We start from the raw sequence: 21,014 nt of genomic DNA on the forward strand, positions 1-21,014 counted from the left end.
ACCTCTCAATTGGAGAAAACTGAGAGAGTGCGAGTTGACGACACATTTTTTGTGTCACCTGGTCGCACTGATTTCAGGGATGGAGAGAGACACAGCGTGAGAGTGAGCATGGGAACGGGATGGATTGTTGTGGGTGGAAGCAGCAAGACGTGAAAGGGAAGCGAAGAGAAGGGGAATGGGAAAACTTTGTTGTATAGCAGTAGAGAGCAAGAAAATCAAGCACAGAGAGCCAGTTTGAGCGCGATCCAGCAGCCACCAGGAGCAGAAGTCGACGCCCTGTAGGGGAGGCAGGACCCATCGCATGGACGAATTTGGGGTCACGTTATCCCAAGTTGCGATTACGTAGGTGATTTTCTGAGTGGTCGAGAGAGAGCCTGAAATTGAGATCTGGGATGTTTGTTTCTTATTGGTGTGCTCCCTAGCAATTGACGTATACCGTGGTGGATAAAAGTGCAAGCCAGTAAAATCGGTAGTGTAAGAACATCTTATACATTAATAGCCTGTTTCTGCACAAATTGCTCGCGGCATACGCTTTCTGAAACAACTTCGACTCATTACACTTTCGAAACAATTTGACCCAAGTGGTAAACAACCACACAAATTCATCAGGAAACCTACGGCTCAATCGCTCCAACATTTTGCTCTGCAACCTGTTCCTCTCGTTAGCGTTTGATTATTGCTTCTTTACGTTTAACGAGTTTTCATCAACCTTATATTAAAGCGCCCAGTTGACCAAGCTACAGTTCTCAGATATCCTTTAGGATCCAATTACTAACTTTGATTTTAGAACATGCCAGCCTCCCGCGAAGATTCCGTCTACCTCGCCAAGTTAGCCGAGCAGGCCGAGCGTTACGAAGAAATGGTCGAGAACATGAAGGCCGTTGCCTCCTCCGGTCAGGAACTTTCTGTCGAGGAACGTAACCTCCTTTCTGTTGCCTACAAGAACGTCATTGGTGCTCGCAGAGCCTCTTGGAGAATTGTTTCTTCCATCGAACAAAAGGAAGAAGCCAAGGGAAACGAGAACCAAGTCTCTCTCATTCGTGACTACAGAGCCAAGATTGAGGCTGAGTTGTCGAAAATCTGTGAGGACATCTTATCTGTCTTGACCGACCACTTGATCTCATCTGCTCAAACCGGTGAGTCCAAGGTTTTCTACTACAAGATGAAGGGTGACTACCACCGTTATCTTGCTGAATTTGCCGTTTCCGAGAAGAGAAAGGATGCTGCTGACCTCTCCTTAGAGGCTTACAAGTCCGCCAGTGATGTAGCTGTTACTGAATTGCCACCAACACACCCAATCCGTCTCGGTTTAGCATTGAACTTCTCCGTTTTCTACTACGAAATTCTTAACTCCCCAGACAGAGCTTGTCACTTAGCCAAGCAAGCTTTCGACGATGCTGTCGCTGACTTGGAAACTTTGTCTGAAGACTCTTACAAGGACTCTACCTTGATCATGCAGTTGTTGAGAGATAACTTAACCTTGTGGACCGACTTATCGGAAGCCCCAGCTGCTGCCGATGAGCAACCAGCACAGACGGAACAGGCTACTGAGAGTAAGGGAGCCGAGGAAGAATAGATTATGTAAAGTTTAGTTATATTTCGTTTCGTGTGTGAAATCTTATTATTTGTTTATTATTACTATAGTATATTATATTATTGATATCGATATTGTTATTGTGTCTCAAGAAATTAGTCCAGGAGCTGGTGATGAAGTGAAATAGGTCAAAGTTCCTATTATTTCGTCAGTTGGTGGTTGCTATTGGCCAGTGATCGGATTGTTGCAATATTCCAGCATTTGAGTCTACTACAATTCTAAGTTAATCAGGTATCGATTCCACTAACGGATATAGCTAACCGTGGTGCTTGTTTATTGATTTTCGCCCCAGTGGCCGTTTGTTCTTTTTATTTGATAAGGTTAATGGTTCACTCTACTACCTCTTAACCCACCTCTCTATTTTTCATCTTATTATATTCCAATTCCGTCACAATGCCATTATTATCGTTGTCAGGATGATTTGGAACCGATTGTTGTTAATCTGTTGCAAATTACATCTGTTGTCGTTTGCTCATTGGTGGTTTTGCAATCGATGTGGTTGATTTGTCCAATGTTGCAATCTATCACTCGTCGACAAATCATTTCGTAACCGACTGGCGACTCTCTTCTTTTTTTATTTATTTCAGTGGCTTTATCATATCCGTATACAATGATTAAATACAATATCGTAATATGAAAAAAGACGAAATGTAGAGAAATTTAATTAAGAAGCTATGGAATGGAGAGATATCATATATGCGTTTATGTCATTCTAGTCGGTCCGATCTAATTGAACCATAGCATAGTCTAAAGTTTATAGAAATGGTAAGGAAAAAAATTGCACCCAATGCCCTTTGGATTGATGCCAATACGCTTCACCAGAAAAGTGAACTCAGCCGTCCATGGACTACAACGCTGAAGATTTACACTTGTATGCACTTACATTACTCTTCGTACTACACCATTCAAATACCCCCCTAAAACACCCCCGGTTATTCACGAATTTCCAACTCTCCTCCAACTTTTCTCCAACTCTCCAACTCTTGTTATTCCCACGAAATTCTACCACTGGAACAGCGAATCCGTTCCTGAAAGCGTGTAAAAAAATACTGAATTCCATTTCGGACCCTTGGCACCAACAACAAAAACAAACTTGACCCACCAACATTCAAGCACTCTTCACGTGAAAGAACCGAAAAAAATCCCAGACCCCACCACCCTACGCCCCAATACCCTCCAATCGCTGCCAACACGACGGTACCTCCCAACTGTTCTGCCACAAACCAATAATAACCATCAGTATCTACACCTCCCACCTTCCTGTTTCTGACATGAGGCGGACGCAAGTGCCAAAATGGCAGATCAGACACAACAAGCACATGAGGTGGAACAGACACAAACCAGAGTTTCATTGGGACTCCATAGTTAAGGAGCCAGTGCTAAGGGTAGTTCGGGGAGGGGTGGGTGTTGACAACGACAGACAGAAAGACTCGTTACCACCGATTTCCACCATAAGGTATCCAAAGGTGTCGTCTACCAGCACATCATGAGCTTTCATGGCCCTCTCTAGACAGCCACCCCAGACGTACTCCTGGCCCACAACCACGCTTACCGTCGCTAAAGCGGGCTTCAAACGGATCACAATAATACACCTCTACCTATCACCAAATCACCGCCTCCACTACTGCGGCAGGGGGTTTCGCCGCACTTTTTAACGACACTTTTCCAACCACCAGACACTAACGCGTATGTCCCAAAAGAGAATTTTTCATCCGACTCTAATTTCTCTGGCCACCAAACATAAACAAAACAGAAAACAGACAAGTTGAAAGAATAGTACTTTTGTCGTAGAAAGAAGTCATCAGTGATTGTATAGTGTTGTCGCTGTTATCCATATATCAAAGTCGTCACAATGCCCGAACCAGTAGGAATTGCCAACTTACCCAACCAGAGGTACGTATCCGTAGTCATAGCCGTCGTGTGGGCCGAAGCCCGTGAGAACCAGTGAGGTGGCATGAATGGGGGTTCATGACAACAGTAGCGTTGGAGAAAGAAGACGAGAACGAAACGGGAAATGGATGAATAGACATTGTAGAAGTGCTTAGAAGTGATATTTATGACATGAATGAGAGAATGGCCCCGTTTTGAACCGTTTCGTATAGGAGTCCAGTCCCTTTTGGTGGAATCAGCGAACGGGTTGATGGGGTTGTTTACCGAGAAAGGGACGAAAAAGGTTAGAATAGAGACATCAATGTCATTGAATCGGAAGTATATCGTCCATCTATAAGAAACAGAAAATAGCCAATTCCATTAGACGAAGCGCTTGGGATCGAGTGAGGTGTTCATATCGTTGTTATCATTGGATTCAGACAGATGATCCTTAGTCTTAGAGCGAAGTGTTGGTATCAGGATACCTATTCATAAGATATGATGAAAATCAATAAGATAAGGGTTTCTTTCAATTTAACCAGCTACAATGTCAAATTTATGTTGTTTTGTTTGTTAGAAGCACATTGGAGATTTAGACGGATGATCTACATACTAATAAGGATATGAACAACAAAAGAGCTTATATCCAATGAATGTATTCATTTAGTGAATGTTAATGATTCTTTGTCGAGACAAGCATCAGATCTGCCTTCCTATCATGTCAAGGTATCATGTCAAGTAATTCAACCACTTGATACGCTGCTGTTGATGCTCCTCGCTAAATGCTTCAATTAGCCGAACAACGAATTTTCCATTTCCGACGCCTCAAACAAATGCCCCAACTCTCTCTGCTTTACGAATGGTATCCCACAATCTTAATTGCACAATGAACCAATACTAACATGTTCTTATAGATATAAAATTGTCTCCAAACAAGGAGCCACCTTCACCATCATGGTGTGTGGTGAGAGCGGTCTTGGAAAAACTACCTTTATCAATACCCTTTTCCACTCCGGACTCAAGCCTTACCAAGACCCAGCTGAGAGACACAACAAGTTCCTGTCTGCTCACCAGAACGTGGAAATCGACATTGTACGTGCCATCTTAGAAGAAAAGAACTTCAAGATCCGTTTGAACATCATCGACACTCCAGGTTTCGGTAACAACGTCAACAACCACGACTCATGGACTCCAATCATCGACTTCATCGATGACCAACATGAGTCTTACATGAAGCAAGAGCAACAACCAAGCCGTTCTGAGAAAAAGGATCTCAGAGTTCATGCTTGTCTCTACTTCATCAGACCTACCGGCCACTCTTTAAAACCACTCGATATCGAGATCATGAAACGTCTTTCCACCAGAGTGAACTTGATTCCTGTAATTGCCAAGTCCGATACTTTGTCACCAAAGGAATTAGATACATTCAAGTCCCGTATCAGAGACATCATTGAGGCACAAGACATTGCTATCTACACTCCACCATTGGAGTTAGACGACCCAGCAAGTGCCGAGCACTCCAAGCAATTGATCGAAGCTATGCCTTTTGCTATCATTGGATCTGAAGAAGAGGTTGAGACCGGACCAGGCCAACTCGTCAGAGGTAGAAAGTACCCATGGGGTATTGTAGAAGTGGAGAATGAGGAGCACTGCGACTTCAAGAAGTTGCGTTCGTTATTGTTGAGAACTAACATGTTAGACTTGATCTTATCCACAAACGAGCTTCACTTTGAATCATTCAGATCTGTCAAGATGGGAGGATCTGATGAAGAGAACGGTGAAGAAGAAAAGGAGTTGACGAACGAGAACGGTGAAGTTGTCAAGAAACCATCGATTTCCAAGAAACCAAGAAGACTCCACAACCCTAAATTCAAGGAAGAGGAAGACGCATTGAAGAAGTTCTTCACCGAGCAGGTGAAGGCTGAAGAGCAAAGATTCAGACAATGGGAAACTAATATCGTCAACGAAAGAAACAGATTGAACCAAGACTTGGAAGAGATGCAATCCAAGTTGAAGGCATTAGAGGAACAAGTCAAGAAGTTGCAATTGACCAAGCGCTAAGCATTCTTTTGTTAATCCCAATGATGTATTCGACTCCAAGCATGACTTTCAATTCACAGTCCTAGGGCTGCAAAGTTGCCTTTTGTAGTGATGTATGTCCACATTAAACTTAGAACCCTTTTCCTTCTTTTATTCCCCTAAAACTTTCCAGTTAACTTTCCTTCTCCTTTGGTCTTCTTTTGTATTTTTGGATTGTCCGTGGTTCCATATCTCTAGGCTATTGTTTATTTTAGAATACAATAATTATTTATAACTTGAATATTGTGGATGTAGTACAATAAATGATAATCGTCATTTGAATGTATGGATTCGAGGATCAAAAGGAAGTTAGTAAGCGATTACACTTCCTATCATAATGAGCTCTCTTAGGAATGTGTTTAGTTAATATATCTTCCTTTGTAGTTCCAATTTTCTTCAAAAAATTGCACCCAAATTTACCCTTCTATGGTTCCAGCTTTCTGAAGCCTTAAAACAAAATAAATACTCTTTTCCTGTTCTACAGAAATAGTCTAGTATCCTGAATCAAGCCTGTGAGATACTTTTCACCATCATTTATTCTATTGGTTCTAGCAATTTTCCATTTTCTTCGTAAGGTCATTTGACTGCAAAATATGAAAAATGGGCCATGTTTGACGGAAGAGCTAGTGACACTCTGCTTTGAAGGTAAGTTCTTGGGACGCTAAAATTCCAAAAAAAAGGAGATATTACTATTTGATTCTCTTAAACCATATGGCCATACCCCCATCACTGAAATGCTCTCGTCTCCTTTACTCCATATAATTGCAACCTTATCTTACTACTCTCCACATCTTCTATTTCAACTGTGGAGGCATGTAACAATATTTCAGAATAGTGCGGCATGGATGTATAATCCATCCTCTTTCACGGCTATCGACGGAATACATATTTTTTTATCTGTCAAACGTTTTTCACAACTATATTTCTTTATTTTCAGCACTTACCCCATTAGAACAGCTATAAGGTGCCCTGACCAAGTAAGTGCATATAGAAGTAGTAGCCGTGATCTTTAGCGATCAGAAATTCACTTGTTTTGTAATAGTTTTTGCACAGTAAAGTGAAGGAATATAGCCGAGCTTAAGAGAAAAGCATAATAGTAAAGAAAAGAGCATAGATTCAATGCTAAACCACCAGTTTCAACAGCTGCATGCTCCTGGGAACGAGAGTATAGGAGGTACTGGATTGAAGCAGCAGCAGCAGCAGCATCAACAACTTCAACAAAGTCACCAACTTTCACAACCAACCCAAAACTCGCAACATCAAGTGACTACTTTGAATCAAGAAGCGCAGCCGCTCGGGTTATATAATGACAATGCCGAGTACAATTCAACAAGAGAAGCCAATGGTGGCTCATATAGCAATTCACCATCACCGACAGCGTCCGGGGATGGTGGTAATCAAGGTTCATTTCATGTAAAATTCAAGAGAAACTACCGTGCTTGTCTTAACTGCCGGGTGAGAAAAGTGAAATGTGACTTAGGACCAGTAGACAACCCCAGAGAGGGAAAGTGTGCTAGATGCTTGCGAGAACGAAAAGACTGTGTCTTTGTCGAAAGTAAGAGGGGAGGTGCTGCAAATGTTGTTAATGGAAGAAAACGCAGAAAGAGAAGCGATGCTGGAACTTCAGATGGTTCCTCTCGAAGGAAGTCTGAGCTCAGTGTTGATACCTCTGTTTCAAGCACAAATGACTTCGTAGACAGGAGTTCAAACACAAATACAAGCAAGTTGAAGCAGCCCACCTCATTCTCAGCGGATCAAAGTCCTTACTCATCTCCTCAATCTTATAATCAATCGAGACTTCCTTCCGTTACAAATATACTAAATAAAGGTGATAATGGTGATCAGTCCACTCAACCAAGGCCGTCACAAGCTCCTTTGCCAGTACAGGAAAAGCCAGAGACGGATAATTCAGACCCCAATACGGCAAAGAATTCAGGTCCTAGCAACCATTTCTCCACCATGGAGGGTGCCTTAGTATTCTTAGCCAAAGCAGCGGGTACAATTGCTAAAGCAGACGAGAGAGATAATATCGATGCGAGGGCTAAGCACGAACAGCTTGAGGCCAGGATAAGGAGAAATAGCCATGGTGACTCGTCAGAAATGTCGAGCGAACAAGATATCAATAACATTCCAGTCTCGTCTTCAACCAATGCAGCTGCCGGTTCCAACAACATATCAAATATTCTAAATGCAAATTCTTCGGCATCATCTTTGTCTTCGGCACTTCCAACGCCCACACTTTCTGCCAAACAATCTTCTTCAAATATTCCAGCGTATATTAAGCCAAGCACCGAAGGAAGAAGAATGGCAATGCCAGCAGCTGAAAATGGGTATGCAGTTCGTCCCAGAGCGTCCAATAAGCTTTCAAGTATCGAGTATATAGGTGGTGTCAATGGTATATTGTCAGAAGTGGAGGCAGAACGATTAATCCACCTTTTCTTCACGACCATGCATCCATATTTTCCCCACCTTCCGAAATTTCTTCATTCGCCAAAGGTTCTTTCTGGTTACCCCATTTTACTATGTGCTATTTTGACCATTGCATCCAGATACCACCCCTTTGAGAACAATGTTGGGACCACAGGAGGGGTCCCTAGAAACATTGAAGTTCATGACCGTTTATGGCTTTATGTTCAGAGATTGATCTCTCAGACAGTTTGGGCAGAAGCCAGCACCCGTTCAATTGGAACCATTTTTGCGTTCTTGCTTTTCACAGAATGGAATCCAAGAGCTATCCACTGGAGATGGTCTGATTATGCCAACAAGGCGGAGGAAAACAATGATACTGATAGTGGGTTTACTGGATTCGGTGTCGGAGGTGGGTCCAATGGAGGCGGAGATGATGTTACTGGGGACAGAAATAGCGATGAACCAAATATGGCAGGACTTGGAGCAATGCGTAGAAGTTATAGAATGGCCTGGATGTTGATTGGTTCATCTGTTAGATTAGCACAAGATATGGGATTCATGGAAATCAGTTCTAAGACATTTATTGCTACACATGTTGCTGAAATCAATTCAGTAATGAATATCAGTAGAAGTTCCATGTTGGCCCATTCCCTCGCAGAGGTTGACCTTGATGAGGATGAGATTACAGAAGAGGATATGGAACAAGTTGAGGATGATGACGATAAAATTTTAAGAATGAGTGAAGACGATTTGAAGCGCCTTGCAAGTCAGCACATTCTCAAATTCACATTGTCTCAGAAGGCACAAATTGAATTACTTCAAATTATCTCATTGGGGCATGAATCTTTGTACGGTTACAAAGCACAGCTTGGTAACCTAACTCAAAGGCAGAACTTATCAATCTTAAATATCATTAGTCCTTTGATCAACAACTGGGGAAGAAAATACAAGCAATACCTTGTCGCTTCAAACAGTAAGTTGTTGAGAAACGTGTCAAATCTTCAGCAGCACTGGTTGAATCCAAACTCTAAAGTTTGCAAGGAAATAGCCGAGTCTATAGAAAGGGAGTCATTTATATTCGAGTTCAACTATGTTAAGTTATACATTTACTCATTGGCTTTGAGTCCTTCTTCAAGAGCGATGTACGAACAGAGAAAGAATAAGAAGGGCAGAGTTACGTTGAAGCTTGATGAAATTTCCAAATCAGCTAAATATATCGAGCAAGCTTTCAAAGCTGCTAACGAGATGTTGTATGTTGCTCACCGTGTTCATAGATTGAAGATGTTACGCTACATGCCTGTGAGATGGTTAACAAGAATGGTTAGGGCTGTTGCTTTCATTGTTAAATGTTACTTGACCATCACTGCTCACAAAAATTCAGCCAAAGGTGGAAGTTCTTTGGTTGCTAATTCAATGGACAACTTTGATTCTACCATATTGTCACTCTCATTGATTTCCATAGATGATATCATCCAAAGTATTCAAAGAGCTGCTATAACTTTACGGGATTGTTCGCCTGATGAATTGCATTTATGTACCAGATACTCTAATGTATTAATGTACTTATGCTCGGAAATGAAGACCAAATCAAAGGGATTCCATGATGATAGTGACAATGATGTAGAGTCTTATGGTGATGGCAGACAGAAAGGAGAGGAACAAATGAAATATCCGTTGAGATCTGAATATGGATTGCCTGGATCAGATACCACAAACATGGCTCAGAAAATAGATTCAGACTTTCCAGCCTCGAAGCCTATGTCGTATAACGAGGGCTCGCAAGATCCCCAGCATCAAGGACAACTTCAGCAGCAGCTACAACAACAGCAAGCACGTCCGTTACAGAATTTACAGGGTGTGCAGTTTACTAATACGTCCAAAGCATCTCCAGCAGGGGACAATTACGGCTCAAGAGACTACTTTGAAACACAGCGTTCAACATCTAATATCTCTCAAAGTGAGAGTATGACTCCAAATGATAGTAACACACCTTTGCAAGGACTAATTGGAGATAGCGAAGTTATGGAGTTCTTCATGAATAACAAGAATATCGGGTTAGACTTTGTGGGACCATGGACTGAGATGATCGAGCAGCAATTAAATTTGAACGAGCAGTTCAACTTTAATGATGCTCTTTGAGCTTGAATGTATAAGTTAGAAGCTATCTTTCTATAATGGTATGATTTAACATGTCACTCTTATGAATTGGAGCTGTTGCATCATACACATTTTTAAAATGCCTAATTGAGAATACTTCGCTAAGCCTGAACTCACGGAAATATTTCTCAAGGTATTCATGTAGCTCTGCATTCTCCAGAATACATAGACGAAGAAAATAGGACACAGTATGGTTGTTATGAATGGAGTAGGCATAGAATATCTAAACTATATAATGAGTACAAAAGGAAAATTGAAATATATATATATATGTAATACATAAGAATCAAAATCGAACAAAGATGAGCAAAGCAAGACGAAATAGGAATTAGTTAATCATCCCAACCTTGGATCTCATTAATTAAAGAGAAGATTGTGCTGCGGGAGTGCTCATTATAATTAGCTTTTGATTCTGGAGATGCATCATACTGCTCGGGAAAGTATGGCAATGCTATGGTAGGTCTGAACTTAAAATCTCCGGAAGATTTGGTGGTGTTATATGGTGACTTCATAAGTGGATTATACAATTGCCTTGTGCTGTCTGGAATCACATCATCCACAGTGACTTCCAATTGCAAACTCAATTTCACTTCTGAGGTTGAAACTAATAACTTATTTATTTCCACGAGCTTATCAAAACATTTTTTGGCATTTATGTTGTTCCGCTGAGCCATAAATTTAAGAAGGGCAATTCCCTTATTCAATTGAGGGTAGACTGTTCCATTTAAACAGGATATGATAATCATTATTGTGGCTGCAAAAAGATGCTGGCTGTCCCAGAAACCAAGGACAAATATTTTCTTATGGAGATATAATTGAGAGATAATGTCGATAGTGCAACAAGATGTGAACAAAGCTCTTGATATAGCCGATGCAACTGAATCAAAATTGTCTATGACAGAAGCTGCAGATGAATCAAACACCAATGAAAGTAATGGCTTTGCAATAAGGATAATTAATTGGTTGTACCTTAAAAATAAGTTCGCAACATTTCTGCGGTCTGATTGAACGACACTTGTCTCGTTGAACTGTTCAAGCAATGGGATTTCAAAGTTTTTAATCAAATCATTGTTTGAATTAACAATGTTTTTAAGTAATAATTTCTGGTTGAATTGGCTGGTGTTGATGTAGTTGATCGAAAATGTTCTAATGTTAGGTCCATAAATCAACCTCACGAATTTGGCTACGTATTTTGTTAAATGAACGTTTACTTCAAGGATATTGAGATCAAACTCGTCATCCAAGGGAAAGACGTTTTCAGTCGGTAAATCTACGTCAGTATCGGTATACTGGAAATGAACTGTTTTCGTCGCCCAAGTAGTATCAATTACAAACAAGGACCACCAAAGCCTTTTCGCTTTTTCTGCAAAGATGCGAAAAGCTAGTAACTCTTGCTCTGTCTTGTAACCCTTTGGGAGCTCCTTCTGTCTATGATAACCTTGAGCCACTGCTGATCTGGCTGCAACTCCCAAGTAATTGTAGACGGTATTATACCTACTCAAGTTAGCGGCGTATAAACCGAGAAGTAGAGCACTTTGGATGAATGTGAAGTCAATTTGCTCTCTGGTAAGTCTGAAAAGGTGCTCTGCCAATAGGTAATATTCTATACCTGGGTACTTACCGTCTTGTGATTGGATATTAAGCAATTGCTCGCCGAAAGCAAAAGTGATGAATAGATAACACAACGAAATCTGGTTGATATTACCAGATGAATGAGGTTCGCCTAAAGGTGCCTTGCTGCTTGTAAAGAGTTTATACACGTTGTCGAAGAGTTCAAGAAGCTCGCGTTTGTCTATTAAGTAGAACTCTGATGAGTACGTGGCGGCGACCTTCTCAATAAGAGTCACGGCATATGTTCGATCTGGAAGTCGCTGTTCACATACTTTAAGTATATTAAGCAGGAGAGCCGAACTCTCGAATTGAGCAGAATAGAAGTCCTCAAACACGACACCGCCGTATTGCTGGTTATGGTAGGGATCAAGTTCTTTCAGAAAAGTAGATGATGCGGCTGTAGTGGACGGTGAGGACGTATCAATTCTGAACGACTGAGCATACTGATTTTGTAACAGCTGTGTCTGGACCAGAGCTGGACCCGGCAGCATCGCCTGGTGCCTTAAAAGAAGCGTTTCAAGGTGTTCTACTCGGTCGTGGAGATTATTGAGATCACTTTCCATAATGACGATTTTTCGGTCTTTCGATGGATAAACACAGGCATCGGCCTTGTTCACTGTCTTGCAGTTGGAGCAAGCAGGCTTCTCGCCAGAACATTTGATTTTGGAGAGTTTGCAGCGGGTGCAAGCGTAATGGGTTCGACCAAACACCTTAAGCGGCTTTGGTTTCTCGATGTTTCCACCCATAATTTTGTGCTAGAATTAAAGGGCAGTACAGAGAGGCGAGAGCATAGTCTGCGTGAGTCAGGGGAAACGTGTAACGTCAGTGGAGCGTTGTGGATTGAATGTATAATATAATAGTATAATAATAATAATAGGAACCCACAACTACAAGGATATCGACAAGGAAAGAAGAAAGAGAGAAAGAAACAAACAAAGAAACAAAACTAAAGGAAGAAAGAAAGAACACGAAAGTTTTACACCACTAAGAAATCCAAATTCGAATTGAAATATCGCTTTTGTTCAATGCACCAGCAGACAATAACACTTAGTACTTACAAGAATAAACCCCAATTAGTGACGAACGAGTCATTAAAACAATCCAAACAGATACAAAGAGAAAGAAGGTCGCCAATCGGCAGGAGCGAGCGAAAAAAGGGCTTTGTGCCGATGAGAGAAGCAGGAGAAGCGTCGGGGGAGTTAGGGGACAAGGGCCATGGACCAGGCAGTGGGTTGGAAGTAAGGTGGATGGTTTGGGGACGAAGTACGATCAAAAGGAAGAGGAGAACAAAAAGAACCAGCAGCAAAACAGCAATTGCAATTGCAATCACATTGTAACTATGGAGAGTATAACTTACATGGCTAGGATACGGCGAGAAAAATATTCAGGACAATAATATTAAATATAATAATTATAATATAATACCAGGGAATAATAGAGAAGTTGGTAAAAATATTGATCGAAGTTCAGGGAATTAATTAATTAATTAAAAATACATGATGATAATCTTAATAAAGGTTCCAAGAAATAAATAATAAAATTTAGTGATCGAAAATTACGACGACGGGCACCAATAGTGTGATGACGGTTCAAGTCCTCCACTTGTGAATTGCACAAAGCATCATAACCAAAGCTGACGCAAGCAGCGTCCATGACATTAGCTTGAAATCAAAATCAATTTAAAGAATTCCAATGTGTAGCGGGTGAAATGCGTTTTTATATGGGTCTAATCCCCCCAAATAAAGCACTATCCCACTTTCTAATACATTAGCAGCTTTGCTTGATGCCTGGGTATTTTGGAAATCACAGTACTTAAATTTGTAGGCACATGATGGCGAAGTCAGGCTATCGGAGAAGATTCATCCTTGACTGTTGTAGGCTTCGGTTTAAGGTTTGCTTCACCCGCCACCGACGTCGCCAATTAGAATTTGAATTCAAGAAGTGGTCCCTTTTCGGTTTTTCTTGATCTTCTGTGAAAAAGATCACCGTACCAACGGATAAGTTTCTCATTTGGCCGAGGTAAAAGCGGAGTCACATAGCTGAAGGATACACTTCATTGGTCCAAAAAGAGTACTGAATGCGGCACAATGGGGAATGTTGCCTATTCTGTACCCTCATGCTTACTTACCACTACGCTTCACAATAGTAGAAGGGGTCCCTTGGTTAGAATATTGAACAAAACAGCACACTTTCATCACAGTCATTCTCTCATCAATTTCCTCGGCAAACCATACCTCATCACCGTTCCTGAATCCAAGGCTGATTGCAGCCTCAGGATGAAATTCGGCTCGTATTCATGCATTAGCATACTACAGTGTAAGAGACGTTGCAAGAGCGGATTTCTGTACTATGTTGAAGCGGGACAACGGAGGCGGGAATCCCGAATCATACAATAGAAAGGGGCAGTAACTACAGTGTTCATTTAATTTAGTTATTATCACAGTAGAATGAGCTCAAGAATAAAGCGATCGCGAAAGCTTTTTAAACTACATTGTGCCTTCTTCTTTAGAGTAGATGCGACGTTCATCCAAAAAGACGTGAAACGCTATTGAATCTAATCGAATCTTGCGTAGTATGTGTGGGAGGGCCCCACGATTTTGTTCATAAATGAGCTCTAGATCCACGTTGAAACTGATCTCAATCCAAGAAACAGCAGATTTCTAGCACATGACCAAAATCTCTCATTTTTGGCTGCAGATGTGTTATCTTTAAATCTTTGGCTTCTATTACCACCAAAAATGTCTTGGAAGTTTCGGTGACAACGAACTTCTGCGATGCTACCTAAAAATGAATGTCCTTGTCGCATGCTGACATAAGCAACACATGTAATTCGACCTGGCTTTTCCGGTCCAACAAAATTAGCCAGGGTGCAGTACTACATAAACCAGATCAACGCAGTTGAGAAATTGCCTAATACGGAGTAGTAATGAACAAAAGAATCGATAGATGATTATTGGTTTAAAAATAGAAACATCTTCTCATGAGTATGAAATAAGGCGCCAATTAACCAAAGCAAAGAAAGTCGAAGATTTTGTGCCCGCCTCAGGGGTTTCAATATGAAACAAAATGTTAGATGGATTCTCATCGAAAACAGAGGCTTGGAAGAATTTCTGTTCACTACTAATGGGAGACCTTACTAAACAAGTCCACTTAAAAATCATCTTTATTAACCACCTTGACATCGTGCATTTGTAAAATACCTCTATCTTCAATCTCCATAGCTGAGATTCATTTTGCATGGGTTTCACGTTCGGCGAACCCAATTCTTTTGAAACCCATCAAGAAACAAGGCTTGGTTTTTATTGTTTTGGAGTTGTATATTGATATTTTTCCGAAAGGTCGGAATGTCCTCGGGCTCTCACCAATTCCGGCCATGCTTGCATGTACATTATAAGACAGTTTGGCTCCTAAACAGGTGTAGATCAAGTGTTTGCAGTTTGCAGTAGTCGAGGGATGGTATATCAAGGTTCATATCAACCATTGTTGCAAGTGACTATACTAGACTAAAGTTGTCGAAATCCATAACAATTTTGGAAATAACCTCAACTGTAACCAGCGCTTGCAATGAGCCCAGGGGTCTTTTTCTTGTTCATCATGAAATAGGGGCTCCAAAAAAATGCCTATTGGGGGGATGTGAGATTTTCACTCATTCTTTTGAAAGGGGTAATGCTAGAGTCCAAGACCCACAAAGACAGATCAACACATTGGAGTCGGCTTCGTTTGTCTTCATGCACCAGCTACATGGGGAAGGTAGTAGCTCCAGAAAAATTGCAAAATCATAATTCTTATACCTTAGCGACATTTTAACGGCATCCATTCCACGCTGTCACTTGCTCCATACGATCGATTAGGAGGTCTTGGATCGGGTAAGACGTGGGAACTACGACTACAGAACCCAATCTAGAGATAACCAAAGATCACCGTACTACACCCAAACCGCACGTGTTACTGGTGAGATAGTTACTTGGTGCAACTGGGGAATGAAGTTGCGATGTAGAGCTTTGGAACGCCAGTCTTAACGTTTGAATAATGAACACACCTTTGCACTGCATTTGAATTAGCAATAGTTTGATTTTGTGACACTTGACCGTAAGTCAATACTGACTAAATACTAAGCAAAACACAAAAAAAAGTTCCACTATTTTTGTTTACATCCTTAGACGGACACCAGCCCTCTGTTTACAGTGGGAGTTGTTATTATGAATTCTATTGGCCAGATAGAGACAGGTACGTATCGGCAGCAGCGGGACTCATGACGATAACAAGAGTTCCATGGTGATGCAAACCTAAACATGGAAACACATAATAATATGATATTTTCACTGTCAAATGTGATATACACGTCGCCCCACTTGCCCCATGGTGATGTCTCGCAAGACTAGAGCCAGTCGATAATTAAGTAACCTTATTACTGCCCTATTTTTAGGAGTGTCAAACTGGAACCATCTATGGCCTGCTTGTATCTTCCTATTCACCTGTACGGTTTATACGAAGGTATATCTGGATCAAACTGACATGCCCTTTACTGAATAGGGTCAATTGGTCAACAAAGCCAAGTGGTTATACCGCATGCTCGTAACCACACATACCGACACTCCAGCAACAGCCAGCAGCCCCGCCTGAATAGGAAGAAAAGCCGACCGGAACTAGTTCCGGGGTGACACTTTCCACAATAAAATCGTTATTATTTTTTCACCGGCTCACCTGCTCCTCTTTCGAGGCGGGAGTTCTGAAAATACAGTACTGAAAAATTTCAGACTGCCGGGGAAATGGCCTCTTGTGGGTGTATATTAGCGTTATTATGTATGTAATTTGATGGTTAGATTGTACATTTGTTAGCAAATACTACTAGACATTGTTCAAATATCTCACCCCGATTGATAGACACCATAAATGTGCTTAGTGGATTGGGCTTGTATGTAAGAAATATTTTGCACACAATATTTTTTTGTGGGAACTAAAAATTGGTGCCCCTTTGATTTTCCTCGACTTCTGTGAATTTATAAAACCAATTGGTTTGTCCGACTTTTCCATAAATATATTTAGAAATTTCTCCTTTTCTTCTCCTCGTTTTCTGACTTCTTTTCGATCAGTCGTTTTCCTCTTACTATCACAGATTCAGAACAAGAGATGCAATTCAAGACCATCTTCACCACTTCGGCCTTGGCTGGAATTGCCCTTGCTGCTAACAGTATGTATAAATAGCTTTGTCCACGGCCTCGTACGGCATTGGTGTTTGATCACTTGCGCAATTGCTGAAAGAGTTGAAATACTCGGGCAAGAAGTAATTGAAGACCTTTCTGGCGAGCGTCCGTGCTTTTGAAATGATGAATTCGTTGATTTATTTGATGTTACGGTGTGATTGTGCGGTGCCTTGATCATCTGTTGTACCGCTTTGTCCTCTTCTTCGGGAGATTCTCGAGTATGAGACCTTTCAGAACTCAGAGAGTAACGAGAAGACGGCAAAGAATGATTTGGCCACAAAAATTCCCGAGAAATTCCCGAGAATTCGGTGATTTTTCATATATTCCACTCAATCCATTACCAACTGTGGCCTATATCCTTTCCGAGAGATCGATAGTCTTCCATTTGGTTCATTTATGAGCTTTGGGATGCTCTGCTGACAATGCAGATATTGACAGACACAAAAAATTGGCACTTTGTGACCGCATACACCATATTTGGCGCTCAGAGTTGTGGTTTGGTTTTTGAGAAAATACCGTTCCTCAGCTCATAGACGGAGTAGTCGGCAAGCAGCGACGTGGAATGTTTCGGCACATTTACACGAGTTGAGAGGCATTTACTAGTGTTGTCTACAACCACTCCATACTCTTTTCCAAGAGATTGAGGGTCAATTCCTCTCGATGAAGGACTATCCCAAGTTCTCTCTCCTAAAGCTTCTCCTATTACGCCAATTGAGATCAATTGGCCGGCAATATAATATTCGATAATATTTTCTAGGTCTTTTTTTGGGTCCTGATTTCTGTGTCACTATCTGAAATTTTCCAAGCACTTTTTTTCGCCGGTCGTGCTCGGTTTGAATTATACGACGAGCGACAACCACCGCTTTTCTGTTGTCCCCGAAAATCCTCAGCTGCAGTCTACCGAGCACAAACTGCAGAAGTGGTCGGTCTACCCCTCAGAAACTGTCATTTTGGGGCCTAGCGACAAAAATTGCTAAAAAAGGCATTTTTCAACCGTCTCGTGTCCGACGGAGTAATTGTCAGTTGCAAAATCAGACATTAAAACCATCATTTGAATTAACGAATATCATCAAATCATAGAAAACAGCCGGTTTCTACAAGATGAAATACTAACTAGCCTTCTAGACTCTACCTTAACCACCGCCACCCCATCCGTCACCAAGGACTGTTCCTTCTCTGACTTCACTGCCACCAACTCAGCTCAAGTCCAACAAGTTGCTGCTTGTCAGACCGCTGTCGGTGACATCACCATCTACGGTGACGCCTTCGGTTCCATTGAGTTGACCGGTGTTGAGCAAATTTTCGGATCGTTGCACGTCAAGAATGCCACCCAAGCCGTCACTCTTAACGCCCCAACCTTGCAATTGGTTTCCGGTACCTTGGAGTTGAACGCTAACACCATCTTGCAAAACTTGAACCTTGCCCAATTAACCACCGTTGGATCCCTTAACTTCAACGCTTTGCCAGCTTTGGAACAAACCGGTTTAACTGCTGGTATCACCTCTGCTGACTCTATTGTTATTGCTGACACTGGTTTGACCTCTTTATCTGGTATCAACGTTTACGAATTGAAGACTTTCGATGTTAACAACAACCAGGACATTGACACTATTGACTCTGGTTTGCAATCCGTTACTGACAGTTTGTCCATTTCTTACAACGCCGAGAAGGTCGATGTGATCTTGGACCAATTGACTTCCGCTAACAACGTTTTCTTGCAATCCATTAACTCCTTGTCCGCTAACAACTTGACTACCGTTAACGGTTCTTTGGCTGTTTCTTCATCTTCTGTTGACGAGGTTCAATTCAAGGGTTTGACTAACATTGGTAAGTCTTTGACTATCAACAAGAACGACAACTTGGAGACCTTGGACTTCCCTAAGTTGACTAACATTGGTGGTGCTTTGCAAATCTCCGACAACGAGCACTTGAGATCTTTCGATGGTTTCCCAGAATTGAAGACCATCGGTGGTTCCGTTGACATTAACGGTACATTCGACAACGGTACTTTCGAGTCCTTGCAAAGAGTTGCTGGTGGTTTCAACTTGAAGTCCGAGGGTGACGTCTCCTGTGACGAGTTCAAGAAGTTGAACTCTGACGGTGACATCAAGGGTAACAAGTTCGTTTGTTCTAACGCTGACGGTGCTTCTTCTTCATCTTCTTCTAAGAAGGGTTCTTCTGACTCCACTGACTCTTCTGACTCTTCTGAGACCGGCTCTTCCGAGACTACCTCCACCAAGGCCAAGTCTTCTTCCAAGGACTCTGGTGCCGCTTCCCACACTGGTAAGTTAGGTGCTATTGTTGCCGGTTTCGCCATTTTCGGTGTTGCCCTTTACTAAGGAGTTTGACAAGGATCAGATCATCTTCTTATAATGACTGTTAAAATCTACGCTCTTTCTCCCTAATTTGTTGTATTACTTCTTGAAGGATGATAACAACATACTAATAAGAAGAACAATTGCATAGGTATGTGATAAAAAAAACCTAAGACTTACTAAAATCTTTGATTTGTGGACCTCGGACCTAAAATTTATTCTATCTCTACTTTCTTTATAGTTGTTCCAATCTTTTTAATTTATAGCTTCCACTTCTCTACGTTTATAGTTCCATATTTCTATTAATAATTATTTTATAATCTTCCAGTAAACGGTGTTTGAGAACTAAAAGATGGTGGTATACACATTGTAGTCATGTTTTCATGAATATTGTAATGCTAATTATGAATAATGCTAATTAAGAATGAAGCTATTGTCTACTGCTTGTTTGCTTTAAGATCTGATATTCACATGTGCCTCTTGCTGTTCTTGAACATGTATCTTTAGCAGCATTTCAACACCTTTTAGATCTCAAGATCTTCTCCACTCATATGCTCCACAGTCGTAATATTCAACAACTTGGCCAACTCTTTAGCGTATTGGCTTCCAACTTCCTTAACATTCACTTCGATATCTGGTCTTAACTTCTTGATGGAGGTGGCTGTAGTGTTAGGCAAACCACACATTTCAAAAGTGTTCAAGAAGTTCAAAGCCGGATCAACATTCAAGCCAATCCCGTAAGAAGTAATGGCACGCTGAATATTGCAACCTACTGAGGCTATCTTTAAGTTATCCTTCTCAATCCATACTCCAGGATTCTCATTCGTATAACTTGTCAAAGAGTAGTTCTTTTGAAGCAAATTTTGAACAGACTTCAATAAAACAGAGTCCACAAAGCAGCGGACTGTCAAATCCTTGAACAGCTTCAAATCAAGGATAGTGTAGGCAACAAGTTGTCCATTACCATGCCATGTTATTTGTCCTCCTCTTTCCAATTGGTGGTATTTACATCCTAGCGACTCAAATTGGGCAATTTTTTCAACCATATGTGGATCCTGTTTCATCTTTTTGCCTCCCGTGTATACGTTCTCGAATTCGAATGTCAAGAGGGTTGGCATAGGCTTCATGGCCAAGATCTTCGACAATAACCCGTCTTCATATTCATTCAACTGGTAGCCCTGCGCTGCTATGTCCTTCTGTTGCTTCCGTATTTTGGCCTCGATCTTCTTAAAGTCAAGATTTGCGTTAACCATCATCTCCTGAACACGCTGGCCCTTTTCGAAGCTAGTTATTCCGGGGAAATGAATATGTCTCAACGTCTTATAGTTTTCTATCAACGGTTGAAATTTCGTTGTACATGAGCTACTGTTCATTCTACGGGCCGTTATAAGAACCGAACTCTTGGAAAAAGACATGGTAGGTACCAGAGCTGCTCTAAATGTAACCATTTCTGTAATATTATGCAACGGAAACTCCAATAGGAAAAGTTTCTGGAGAAAACGATTACTAATTTGCAATTCAAATTGCCAATTGGAAATTATTCGTTATATGGTATAAAATGTCGCAGAGACAAACACGACATTAAGCGACAGGGTATAGCTGCAAATTGCGACATTTGAACAGGATGTCTTTTATAAGATACGATTTTATATGTTGATTAGTATTATACTGGACATATGTCCCTAGAAGAAGAAAGGCAGTTTAATAACGTTAGCTCGTGGGAACAAGTTTCTCTATATATGTAGCAAAATAATAAGGTTTGATATAAACTCGCTT

General features: G+C 41.2%; 6 protein-coding genes across 6 annotated transcripts; 4 read left to right on the top strand and 2 right to left on the bottom strand. All coding sequences in view use genetic code 12, as the record gives it.

Moving 5' to 3' along the window:
* Positions 1-790: 790 nt before the first annotated feature.
* Positions 791-1,576, top strand: BMH1 (14-3-3 family protein; the record flags this gene model as incomplete). The annotated part of the gene is made up of 1 exon (XM_064920717.1): positions 791-1,576. The coding sequence occupies one exon, from the start codon at positions 791-793 to the stop codon at positions 1,574-1,576; it is 786 nt and encodes a 261-aa protein (XP_064774337.1).
* Positions 1,577-3,290: 1,714 nt separating this feature from the next.
* Positions 3,291-5,818, top strand: CDC12 (septin). The gene is made up of 2 exons (XM_064917183.1): positions 3,291-3,487; positions 4,378-5,818. The coding sequence occupies exons 1-2, from the start codon at positions 3,447-3,449 to the stop codon at positions 5,522-5,524; spliced, it is 1,188 nt and encodes a 395-aa protein (XP_064774338.1). The 5' UTR covers positions 3,291-3,446; the 3' UTR covers positions 5,525-5,818.
* Positions 5,819-6,467: 649 nt separating this feature from the next.
* On the top strand, positions 6,468-10,294 carry ARO80 (Aro80p). Its single transcript, XM_064917184.1, has one exon. The coding sequence runs from the start codon at positions 6,662-6,664 to the stop codon at positions 10,088-10,090; it is 3,429 nt and encodes a 1,142-aa protein (XP_064774339.1). The 5' UTR covers positions 6,468-6,661; the 3' UTR covers positions 10,091-10,294.
* RJT20DRAFT_43238 (Zn(II)2Cys6 transcription factor) lies at positions 10,266-12,605 on the bottom strand. The gene has a single exon (XM_064920125.1). The coding sequence runs from the start codon at positions 12,463-12,465 to the stop codon at positions 10,441-10,443; it is 2,025 nt and encodes a 674-aa protein (XP_064774340.1). The 5' UTR covers positions 12,466-12,605; the 3' UTR covers positions 10,266-10,440.
* A 3,940-nt stretch (positions 12,606-16,545) lies between these two features.
* On the top strand, positions 16,546-19,595 carry ECM33 (Ecm33p). The gene is made up of 2 exons (XM_064920126.1): positions 16,546-16,910; positions 18,049-19,595. The coding sequence occupies exons 1-2, from the start codon at positions 16,850-16,852 to the stop codon at positions 19,260-19,262; spliced, it is 1,275 nt and encodes a 424-aa protein (XP_064774341.1). The 5' UTR covers positions 16,546-16,849; the 3' UTR covers positions 19,263-19,595.
* On the bottom strand, positions 19,591-20,809 carry RJT20DRAFT_128105 (lipoyl(octanoyl) transferase). Its single transcript, XM_064917185.1, has one exon. It carries the CDS (start codon positions 20,684-20,686, stop codon positions 19,763-19,765), a length of 924 nt encoding a protein of 307 aa, XP_064774342.1. The 5' UTR covers positions 20,687-20,809; the 3' UTR covers positions 19,591-19,762.
* Between the last annotated feature and the right edge of the window lie 205 nt (positions 20,810-21,014).

This window comes from Scheffersomyces xylosifermentans, assembly GCF_036884685.1.
Source record: "Scheffersomyces xylosifermentans strain CBS 12540 chromosome Unknown RJT20scaffold_4, whole genome shotgun sequence".
In the NCBI taxonomy this organism is placed as follows: Eukaryota; Fungi; Ascomycota; class Pichiomycetes; order Serinales; family Debaryomycetaceae; genus Scheffersomyces; species Scheffersomyces xylosifermentans.